This window comes from Talpa occidentalis, unplaced genomic scaffold (assembly GCF_014898055.3).
Source record: "Talpa occidentalis isolate TD23 unplaced genomic scaffold, MPIMG_talOcc4v2.1 talOcc4.17, whole genome shotgun sequence".
NCBI lineage: Eukaryota > Metazoa > Chordata > Mammalia > Eulipotyphla > Talpidae > Talpa > Talpa occidentalis.
In genome coordinates this window covers 50,585,159-50,597,024 of record NW_023601754.1, presented here as the reverse complement: position 1 = coordinate 50,597,024, position 11,866 = coordinate 50,585,159, and the positions used below count along the sequence as shown (strand labels likewise).

At 52.8% G+C, this 11,866-nt stretch overlaps 1 protein-coding gene across 1 annotated transcript in view; it reads right to left on the bottom strand.

The window, feature by feature from the left end:
* Positions 1 to 11,866, bottom strand: part of LOC119248759 (uncharacterized) — a 34,048-nt gene that overhangs the window by 18,118 nt on the left and 4,064 nt on the right. The window contains exons 4-6 of the mRNA XM_037515633.2: positions 10,368 to 10,523; positions 8,080 to 9,673; positions 12 to 51 (exon numbers count right to left, since the gene is read on the bottom strand). Coding sequence (XP_037371530.1) covers positions 12 to 51; positions 8,080 to 9,673; positions 10,368 to 10,523 — 1,790 coding nt within the window. The remainder of the gene's footprint in view (positions 1 to 11; positions 52 to 8,079; positions 9,674 to 10,367; positions 10,524 to 11,866) is intronic.

Genomic DNA, 11,866 nt, shown 5'->3' with positions numbered 1-11,866 from the left:
CCTGGCCGCACCTCACGACAGCGGACGGCGCCGGCTTCCTCCCCGCCCGGCCTGGAGAAGGGCGAGACTTTCCCGGGACAACAGAGGCGGTTTTGCGACGGGGGGCAAGGCAGTCAGGGGCGCCGGCGGCTGCCTCCCCGGTCGCCTTCTCGGGAGGTGGCCGGGTCTTTGGGAAAGACGGTCCTGGGTTTTAAAACTGGCGAGTAGAATTTGAAGGGAAAAAAAAAAAAAAAGAATTTGGAGAGACCTACGGGCACCTGCAAGGGGCAGAGAAGAATTCAGTGTTTCAGAGAAAATGCTCCAGAAGGGGGACGCAGGCCCGACGCCCCTCATTCTCGGCAGGGAGACGCCGCCCCTTTGTGCCCTGCAGAAGCCGGGGTCGAGGTGGAGGGCGCGTCTCTGCCTCATTTCAATACGTCTAAGACTGCGCGCTGGCCCCAAGCCTTGAGAGATCACACAGGCCCGGGGGTGCCCTCTGGCCCTCGTCAGGGTGCTGGGCGGCGTCACGTGGCCACAACATGGTGACGGCAGCTCCAGGTGTCGCAAACTCACTAGTTCTCTTTAAAGAAGCAAGGAACGCCGGGAGGGGCCGCCTTCTGGGTTGGAGCCTGATGTCCGAGGGCAGAGTCGACCAGGCAAGGCTGAGGCCTTAATGCGCCAAGGTGTCTCCCCTCAGCCTCCACTACGGGGAGATGCCCTGCAGCAAGAGCCTGAGTGCCCCCACCTCCCCCCGGAGCCCCACGTCTCTCCTCACTGCTCGGGCCCTCATCTCCCCGTCCCTGCACACAACGTCCCTCAACCGTCACAGCAGCCGTCACGGTCCGGGGTGACCGCCCCTTCCTGATACCCCCGCTTGGATACAGTGTGAATCACATTGTTTTTTGCATAAGCGTCACGATTTAGATTAGAAACATGAAGGCCTGGTGACAGCCGAGCGGAACCTCCCGGGAGCTGACAGACAGGCCTGGGCGTCTCACAGGCAAGGGGAGGGGTCAGGTTGGGGGGCACGAGGGTGTCACAGGCATCCTGCAGGGAGGCAGGGGCCAAGCCAGCAGGGCGGCAGGAGGGGAGGATGGGGCCAGTGCTGTGTCAAGGGAGCGAGGGCGGGAGGTGGTCCCGGTGGCATCTGACAGTCAGGAAGGTCCAAGGAGAGGACAGAACCAGGTGAAGACGGGCTTGCAGGCGGGAGGGCCCAGGTGGGGACCCTGGGGCAGGGGAGGGCCAGGACATGTGGCGCAGGACCCCAGCAGTGCGGAGGGGGCACTGTGAACGCGCGTGAGCAGCAGACACTGAGGGACGGGGAAGGACAAGGATGGAGTGGGGCCGGGGCAGGGGCGGCACAGAAAGGCCCTCCCCCCTAACCCCCCAGCGATGCAGGTGAAATGCCCATCGTGGCCATCCATGGACCTGAGCCCCGCTCTGCCTCAGATGATGGGGCCTCTCCCCAGGCACATGGCCCGGGGGCACCTCTTCCGCTCCCACTGTCTCCTCAAAAGTGACCAGGGCAGCAAGCATGTCCCTGGGGACAGCGACTAGCTTTTCTGGGTCTGACCGTCTACATCTGGTCACACTGGTGCCGTCTCGTAGGTGGCTGGAGTGGAGACCGGCCCAGCCGCCTGGAAAATCGTGGGGGTAGAGGGATGAGGGGTGGGGGGGCCAGTGGCGAGAGGGGGTTGGCTTCCCAAGGGCCCCTCACAGGTGTCCTTTGCTACCTCCAGAAACCCACTGGCCCAGCAGGCGCAGCCCAGGAGCCACAGGCAGGCTTCACCCGCAGGCACCTGCAGTCCAGGTCCTGCCCCTGCCGGGGGCCCAGGCCAGCTTCCCACTGACCCTCGGCCTAGACCATCCAGCTGCGCCATGAGGGGCCCAGAGGCCACACCTGCCGCGACCCTGCAGCACCCATGGGTTCCAGCACCAGCAGGAGGCAGCAAAGGGCGGAGCAGCCAGACACCGTCTCCACCTCGCTGCCAGGCCCGCCTGCCCCGTCCCCCACGCCCCCTCTCACCTCACTCACGCACGAACTGGGCAGTTCTTCTCTACTTCGTTGCCACCGAGGCCGAGGGTGTGTGCAGTAGAAACAAAGTCGGCACACGCGTCATGCGCGAGCCAGGCCCCCAGGAGACGGACACGCACGCCCTTAGGAGGCGGCCAGGCCCCTTTCACAACTTCCCCGACCTGCTCATCTGACCCTGATTGCAGTTCCCTAGTTTTCTAAGCTGTTCTCCTGGGGTTGGGCGGCTTTTCCGGGCCCACAGGTCACACCACACAGACCTTAGCGCACAGCTCTTACTTTGTTGTAGGAAATGACATTTAATGATGGTCAGAGCACGCCGAGCGGGTGGGCATCCACTGGGGCCGGCCCTCTGGAGGTCTGCCCTGCGGCAACATTGGAGTCTGAGATGCTGAGCTTTCCACGGTTTCCAGAACTGAGTTGTTCTCTCGTGGGTGAACGCGCGCTTTCCTTCCGGAGCCTGGAGGCCGGCGATGCCGGGAGTGCTGCTCAGGCACCGAGTCTCTCACAGGCGCTGCTGCACCTTCGGGCCAACGTCCCAGCTCCCGAGCGGAGCTTCAGTCCCGCGTGGCTTCCCTGGGACGCGACTCTGGCAGCGTCCCTGCGTCCTGGGGCCGCCAGCCCTGGCCCCTAGCCTCGGAGCCGAGCCTGCAACGGTGCCCATGAGCCTTCCCAGCCAATCGCCGGGCCCGGGTGGTCCACATGGACACTGACGCCACCTTCCATGGACGTCTAGACACGCCAACGTGGCCACGAGAGCCCATGTACATCCCCGCCCAGGCCAGTGGGTGCCGCGTGCTGAGCTGTGCACAGCTCTGGGTAACAGTCTGCCCGGGCAGACGGCAGAGCGCGGGCCTCGCTGGGATTTCAGGAGCCTCACACGAGGCTGAGCACCCAGAGATGCCCCCGCCCCCCTCCGGGGGTGCCACCCGAGCCAAGCGTGTGCGGTGATGGCCTGAAGCACGCGGCCCTTCCCCGAGCAGCAGCACCAAGCCCCACTCCCTAAAGGGCCTGCAGCCTCGGACAAGTTCCTCAGCCTCAGTTCCCGGAGCTGTAAAGTGGAGGTCACGTCACCTACCACAGAGTTATTGCAAAGATGAAAGGAGTTGATGTCGACAGAGCACGGAAACAGCAGCCAACAAACGTTAGCGACAGGTTTGCCAAGAGCCCCTGTGAGGGCGGCCACAACTTCGCGGCCCTTGTCAGTGGCTCCGGGTTCCTGCTGGGGTGTCCCAGGGGACTCATTTCTCTCAGGCCCCTGCTGAGCACACCCATCTGCCTGCTCTTCCTGTCACTTCGGGGGACTCAGGACACACGGAGGACCCAACCTGGAGACAGGCGGACCCTGCAGGGCTGTGAGTCAGACAAGACGAGCACCCCCCGGAGACCAGCACAAGTGAGGAAAGGCCAAGGACGGCCCCGGAAGCAGAGCTGCCTGACGGGGGGAGGGAGGCGCGTTCCACCTGAGGAGAAGGGCAAGACTCCCAGAAAGCAGCGATGGCCTTCAAGCCAGAGCGACGGACACCGCAAAGGGCCTGATGATGAAGGGGTGGTGGGACACAAAGACCCCGCAGGAGAACTGATGATGTCAGAAGGTGGCGGAAGCTATTTTTACTCCACTCGGGAGTGGCAGGGACGTCAGAAAGGACAGGCGTGGGTGGACAGGGCAGTGGCGCAATGACCAGGAGAGAGAGGACAGAAGCAGAGTCCTCTTGGCGAGTGGAGCAGAACGTGCTGGGGCGACAGAGACACGCACACAGGCACAGACCGTGAGGACGGAGGGGATCGAGAGGACACGTCAGAGATCAAGCAGCGGGGGTGGCCTAGACAAGCTGGGGTGGGGCTGGAGGTGTTCAACCACGAGGATAAACACTCCTGGAAGAGGAGTGACCCGGCTCTGAGGACGTCACGGGAGTTAGAGTCACGCACAAAGCTGTCCTGCAGGACACAGCTCGCAGCAACCGAGGCTCCCTCAGTCATGAGAACTGCACTGAGGACACTGCAGGCCCCTCCCCAGGTAATTCGGGATTTCTAGTGCAACGTCAAGGCTAGCCACCAGAGAACCATGGCACTGGACTGCAGTTCCGCGGTGCCCTCAGAGTCTCTTTGGCATTATACTAAGCAAGGAAACACAAGACGCACAAGAGAAACAGATGGAAAAGAAACAATGAAAAAACCGCAAGCCAACATGAAAACTCAATGGACAAACTCAACAAGATGAGACTTGAGAGAGGGAAGACTTGGTGAATTAAGGATCCATGAGGGCCTCCCTGGTGGTGCAGCGGGTTGAGAGCAGCGCTGTGGAGCTGTCCACAGCCTCTGCAGCGCGGGTTCAATCCCCAGCCGGCCAGGGAGATTCCCACATGGAGCTGCAGACCTCTCCTGTCTCCCCGCTGCTCCCCTCAGCAGTGTACTTCAGTCAGTCTGCCTGTTCTGCTCCCTGCTCTGTCTCTGGTGAATCCTCTCACTCTCCCGCACATCTGGCCTGTACCCCAGCTATTTTATAAATAAAAATCTTAAAAAAAAAAAAAAAAGGAAGGATCCATGAAAATGAAGCGATCAGAGGAATGACAAGAAAAGGTACTAGAGAAGAGAAGGGGAAAAGGGACATGAGGGAGTTTTTGAACGACAGAGATCTAGACTTCCTAATCTGCGTCTCCACGAGAGGGGAAAAGAAAAGGGCTGAAAAACTTCTGAAGACATAACTGTTATAAATCCCCTGAAGCTGGCAAAGGACATACACCCACGGATTAAAAAAATGAACAAATACCAAACAGGACAACCCACGAAAACACCACACTAGCACACATCACACCAAGCTCCTGAATGCCACAGAGAAAGCCACCTGACTGCACCTTAGAGAGGGAACGACAGGCTGGGGGCAGCAGCCTTTCATCTGAATAGAGAAACAAGTCGTCTTTATACCGAAAGGCCTGTAGACCCCCAACTCTTTAAACCCACAAAAACATCTTTCTGGAAAGAAGGGGACATATAGACATTTTTCAATAAATTACATCACCCAATATGGGGCTCAAATGCTCAGAACAATTATATTAAAACACAGGAATGTAAAGGGCCTCCCTGGTGGCACAGGCGGTTGAGCGCAGCGCTGTGAAGTTGTCCGCAGCCTCTGCAGCGCGGGTTCGAAGTCCACCGGCCACGGAGCAACCCACATGGCACAGCAGACCTCTCCTGTCTCACCCACTGCTCCCCGCAGCAGTGTATTTTGGTCCGTCTGCCTGTTCTGTTCCCCGCTCTGTCTCTGGTGAATCCTCTCACCTCCCGCACATCTGGCCCGCACATATACCCTGGTTCCTGTATAAAATAAATATATATTAAAAAAAAAAAAAAGGACTCAATGGAATTAAGGTTCCACACGCTAAAGTGCTAAAATGGTGACAAAGTTAAGACGGTGCTAAGTTACACATATACAAAAGCCAGGGTAAACAAATTTAAGACATGTATTCAAAAACGGCACTCAAAAAAATGCTGAAGGAAACTACAAGGCAAAAACAAAAACCCAAAATAACAAAAACTAGGGAACAGGAGGAATCAAAAGGGAACACTAACAAAAACTAAGTCATACACTTAAGCTCTAACATGGCAATAATGATTTTATATTTAAGTTATCCAAATCCAAACAATTAAAAGAAAGTAGCCGGATGGTTTAAGAAGTAGGACCTGTCTATATGCTGCTACATGAAACTTACTTCAATTGTAGCACTATGCTTAGCAAATACAATTTAAAAAGATAAAACAGTAAAGAAGATAATAAAAGATATAAGCCATGCAAATATGAATAAAAATATATATAAATTATATTAGTATCAGATAAAGTATACTTCAAACAAAATGAATAGGGAGAAAAGGGGGCGCTGTTGAAAACAGCAATACAACTGCCCACAGCAATGCTGGAGAGGTATGCTCCAAACAACATAATTTTAAAATGCTGGCAGCAGAAGCTGATAGAACTTAAGAAAGGAACAGACAATTCTATAGTTATACCTGAGGACATTTATATTGCTCTCTCCGCAACTGACACACCAGATGATCAGCAAGCCTGTGGGATGAAGCTAGAACAATGTTGTAAGGGAACTTGATAGTACTTTTCATTAGAAAAGAAAAAACAAATTTCAGATCACTATCACAACACATACCTCCAAAATTAAAGAGAAAAACACAACCGAAGCAAAGCAGAATAAAGAGGAACGAAATCAGGGAAATTAAGAATAGAAAAATTACAGAGAAACATCAGTTAAAGTGCTGGTTTTTTTTAAATGATTAGTGAAACTGACAGACATCTAAGACTGACAAAGAAAAAGAGTCGACATATTTCCAAGATCAGGATTGAAACTGGCCATAAGTACAAATCCTGTTGCCATTAAAAAGATAGCAAAGGAGTACCTCAAACAAGTCTATAAACCAAAAAATTACCAAACAATAGAAAAAACAAATAAAAACAACATAGACTAGCTTCTTAAAAATACAACTCCTATCAACTCAACGTGTCATCCTGATAGCAGTATCAGACAATGACAGTAGTTAAAAAAAAAAAAAATTAGAATTATACATCATTAATCAAGAAATCAGAGGAAAACTTTCTCAACAAAACACAATGGATTGTTCCAATACATTTGATACATATAAAAATTTACATTCCATGGTTATGCTACTTGGAATACCAGACTAGCACAATGTTCAAAATAAAGCTAATGTAATACACAGTATCAACAGTTGCAGGGGAAAAAAAATTCAGATGATCACATGGATTGATGAAGGTAAAGCACTTGATAAAATCCAACACTCATTCACCATAGAAAGAAATCTTGGCAAATTTAGAGGAATATTTTCTAAAGTTGGTAAAAAAACTCCATGTAAAAAACCTTACAACTAACATTATTATAATGAAAAACTAAATGATTTTCCTACTATTAGGAAGCAGTAAAGAATGTCCTTTCTTACAACTTCTATCACAGTTGAAGACTCAGTACAATAAGGAAAGGAAACAGGTATACAAACGGGAAGTAGAAAATGAAACATTATATGCAGACGCCATTTCTATGTAGAAATTCCTGAAGACTATATCCAACAAAATGGCTAAAATAGCGAGTTCAAAAATACTGCAGGATACCAAATTATCACTAACAAAAAAACACAAAGACACCTCAATCATCTTTCTGTATACTAAAGATGGTAAAAATCAATGTCATTTAACATCACTCAGAAAACCTCAAACCAACCTTGATACAAATCCTAACAAAAATGTACAAAACCTGGATGTTCAAAATCCCAAGAGGGTAATGAAGTATTAAGAATCACTGCAAATGTAGTGTCCTACCATATACTGTTTTCATATCACTTCTCAAAAAGCTGATCTGTAGCTTTAAATAGGTTGCTATAAAAATGCAAGCTAGATTTTTTGCATCCTAAGGTTTATATGGAACATTAAAGGAATTAAGAAAACTAAATCAATTTCAGTAAGAAGAGAGAGAGGGTTCACTTTACCCAATTTTAAAAAATTAAGTAAACAATAGATGGGGGGAAAAAAAAGTCTAAGTGTTAGGTGTTTAAAACCACATCAAGAACAGTTTGTTTTTTTAAAGTAAGTCTTCAACATTCCTAACTGCTAAGTAACATGTGCCCATTCATCCTTATCTCTTTAAATATCAGCAGTAACCAACTCTCCTGACACTGGACAGAAACCAGTGTATGTACAGAACACATAAGGGATTCAAGGCCCTTTGCCTCTGAAAAAGCAACCCCCCCACCGTACCCCCAGTAAATGAAGGAACATTAAGTGCCTTAAGCATAACAACAAAGTCTCCAAAAAACTGTGCATTTCATTTTCTCCCCTAAGCTCCACTTCCATTAAATAAAAATTCCTGAGATAACGCTGCAGTATAAACTAAGGAGAAAAATGGAGCCACAGGTTTTCCTTAGTGCACAATAAACACCGCTCTCTCTTTACGGATGGATTCTAAGTTGTAGAATGAGGGTCTAAGGCTGGTCAACTTCTGCAACGGCGTTTTACACAATTACTGATGACCTGTGACAGACGGTTTCTTCACGGTGAAGATGCCTGTGGTGTTTCTCTTTGGTATGTACGATCAGATGCTGTGGTAGTTTTCTCTGGCAAAACAGTTTCCTCAGTTTTTACATTCAAAAAATCTTTTCCCAGAAGGAGTTCTCGAAGGGTAACTGAAGCGTGCCCACTTGTAAAGGGTTTTCCCACATCTGTCACACCGACAGGGTTTCTCCCACTGTGAATCCTCTGATGCTGAGTGAGGGATGAACTTCGACTGAAGGCCTTTCCACACTCACTGCACTTATAGGGCTTCTCTCCAGTGTGGATTATGGCATGTCGGATCAGGTTTGTGCTCCAGCAGAAGGATTTCCCGCACTCCATGCACTCATAGGGCTTCTCGCCACTGTGAATCCGCTGGTGCCGCGTGAGGCCTGACCTGCGGTTGAAGGCTTTTCCACACTCTGTGCACTCAAAAGGCTTCTCCCCAGTGTGGATGCTGAAGTGTCGAATCAGGTCCTTCCTAGTGCTAAAGGCTTTTCCACACTCTTTGCACTCAAAAGGCTTCTCTCCAGTGTGGGCCCTTTTATGCAAGATGAACGTGGAGCAGTGGGTGAAGGCCCTTCCACATTCGGTGCACACAAAAGGCTTCTCCCCAGTGTGGATCCGCTGGTGCCTCTTGAGGTAAGACCTGTGGTTGAAGGCCTTCCCACACTCGAGACACTCGAAGGGCTTCTCCCCCGTGTGGATGACGTAGTGGTGGATGAGGGCTGCGCTCTCACAGAAGGCTTTCCCACACTCACTGCACTCATAGGGCTTCTCTCCAGTGTGGCTCTGCTGGTGCCACATGAGGTATGACCTGTGTTTGAAAACCTTGCCGCACTCGAAGCACTCGTAAGGGTTCTCGCCACTATGGACGATGTGGTGTCGAAGGTATCCTGGCCTATGTCGAAAGACCTGCCCACACTCTTTGCACACGTAGGTTTTTTCTCCAGTGTGTCTCCTCTTATGCAAGACAAAATTGGAGCGGTGGGTGAAGGCCTTTCCACACTCACTGCACTTGTAAGGCTTCTCGCCACTGTGAATGCGCTGGTGTTGTGTTAGGTACGACTTGCGGTTGAAGGCCTTGCCACACTCCATGCACTCATAGGGCCTCTCCCCCGTGTGGATCATGTGGTGCTGCAGGAGGTGAGTGCTCTTAATAAAGGTTTTCCCACACTCCGTGCACTCATAGGGCTTCACTCCAGAGTGAATCCTCTCATGTCCAGCAAGAAGGTGTTTCTTGTTAAAAACCTTCCCACACTCACTGCATTTAAAGACATTTTCCTCCTCCGGAATCACGAGCTCTTTACCTGATTCACATGAATTAAGGTCAAGCACGGCAGCCTCCGGCGGGGCTGGCTCCTGCGCCGTCCTTGGTCCCACACCCCGGGCTGTGCCTGAGTTGTCATGCCCAGGACTCGATTTCCCAGGGCTCGTCTCCTTCTGAGGGCCTCTCTCTGGCCTCAAGCGTTCTTCCTGCACTTCCGACGGCCCATCCTGGCCCTGGGCTTGGGCCACCCGGCAGTCCTCTGGGGCTCCCTCCAGCAAGGCTGGCTCATTTACGGTAGGTTCTATACTCTCCAATTTTCCTTTGTTACCTGAAAAAAAGACCCACACACAGAAAGGCCTGGTAGTAACGCCCACACAGAGGAGACAAACTCAGCCTTCCAATGAAAAGCTGTGTCTATTATGCTATCCTGGTCCTTAGAGTCCTGACACCTTATGAGGGAGACCCAGAAGAGACTGGGTCAGAGGAACAGGGGTTCTGGAGTGGACCTTCGGCCACAGTTCCATATGGGATGTGGTAGCACGGACGGGACGTGGTTGCACAGAGTAATAGCTATGCTGTGTGTTGAGCTGCTTAACGAGGGCATCCTCTACTGTGGGAACGCAGGGGAGGGGCGCTGAGTGCAGCGGCTGCAGAGGAAGGCTGCAGGGGAAAACTAACTTTCCCCAAAGAGAAGTCTGGTCTTTGTCTCATCTCCAGGAAAACGCATCAAACCTGGGTATTTCCACAGTGATGACGTGTCTTTGCGCTCCTGGAAGCGTACCTGATGGTTTATGAGAAAAGACAATTCACTGCAGACCTGTACATAGCTTATGCTAAGAGGTAACTCAAAGGGAGTGCTGGTCACGTCACAAAGTCCGATCATGTCACCAGACGTAGAAAGCTGTGCTGAGAGCCAAAAGATGCCAGTCGGACCTCTGGGAAGGGACAGAGGACGGAGCCCCACGGGTAACGACTCTATCAACTGTCCCTATGTAATGAAAGCACAATAAAAACTGGGATACCGAGGCGCTGGTGCGTCTCCCGGGCTGGCGGCGCTCCACGTCTACGCGGCCACACATCGAGGCCAAGAGGTGGCAGGTCGGTGAGGACACGGACGCTTTGTGTCTGGAGCGCCTGCAGCCCCACGTTCTTCATCTCTTCCGATCTGTGTCCTCTGTCTGGAAGAAGCAGGACAGTGAGTGTAAGAGGTTTTAGGGACTCTTGTCCACCTTGGAGTTACAGAGCATCCCTGATCGAAAACGGGTTGCCTGACTGGGGGTCCTCCCCTGTGCGCTGAAAGGGGACTTACGAGTGCTGAACTGCACACACACGAAAGGTTGATAAAAGGTTTATTTGCAAGGGAAGGGGGATGGGGAAATGAACATCTCAGGGAGAAAAAGAGGGAGACAAGTTCGTAAACGCGTCCTACCCGTTCCGCTGACCTGGAATCCCAATGACCCGCCGAGCTGGCAAAAAAACCTAGCACACCGCGTAGCCAAGCCAGCGACGCCCGGGCCGCGTGGCCAGGTAAAATCCCAAGCCGAGCACCTAGCTGCTTCACTCCGCCCTCAGGTCCTCGCAACCTTCCCTTTGGGGATCATGGGATTCGTAGTTCCCAGTGCCGCGGGGGTGGAGTCCACAAAGCCCGTATGGAGCTCGCTCAGCACATCCTTTCCCCTAACATTTCTAGCGACCTTGGGGCCTCCCCGGACTTGTAGTTCGTGTCAGAAGAACTTGGCAATCTCGGATTCTGCGGCCCTAACCTGGAGTCTGGCTAACACTGGAGGGGGAAGAGATCAGAGGAGTTTCCAGCAGGGGTGCCCACGCAGGGGTCTCACTGGCATCGTAGGAGATGCCACCGAGAGGAGGGAGGACAGCAACCCTAGGAGACAGAGGCGTATAAAGGCCCCGCGGAGCGAGAAGCCAGTGCCGCCGCCGCCGAGAGCTCAGGGCAGGTGGGGACGGGGAAGGCTCATTTCGGTGACCGCGGATGGCCACTGCCACGTGAGCCAGGGCTAAGCAGGCAGGCGGCGAACAGGCCTGGGCTAGAGGCGAGGAGCCTGGCCTCCCCGAGGCACGGCCTGGGGGAAAGTCTGGCAAAACCACAGGACTTCGGGGGAGGTAACAGTCACGCCCACGCGGAGACAGTGTCGAGGAGCTGAGCCGGTGAGGAGTGGAAAACGCGTGCAACCAGGCGAGCGTGAGTCCCCACGAGGCCCGCAGGACGCCGGCTGCGTCAGCACGGGACTTGATGGGGCTCGTACGGAGGCCGACGAGGGAAGAGCAAGGGGAACAAGGAGGAGAACCTTATAGATACTGCCGGGGTGTGAGCAAAGGAGGTTTCCTGAGGGGCGCCCTCCACCCGGAGTGGGAACTGGCCCGGGCGCCAAGACCGGCCGGGGTGGGGGGGCGCGGCGGGCAGGAGCGGCCGGGTCTGGAGGGCCGGGAGAGAGACCACACTCCACACGGAGCCGGCTGCCCTCGGGTTTGACACTGGAGAAAGGCAACTGAGTGGGGGCCC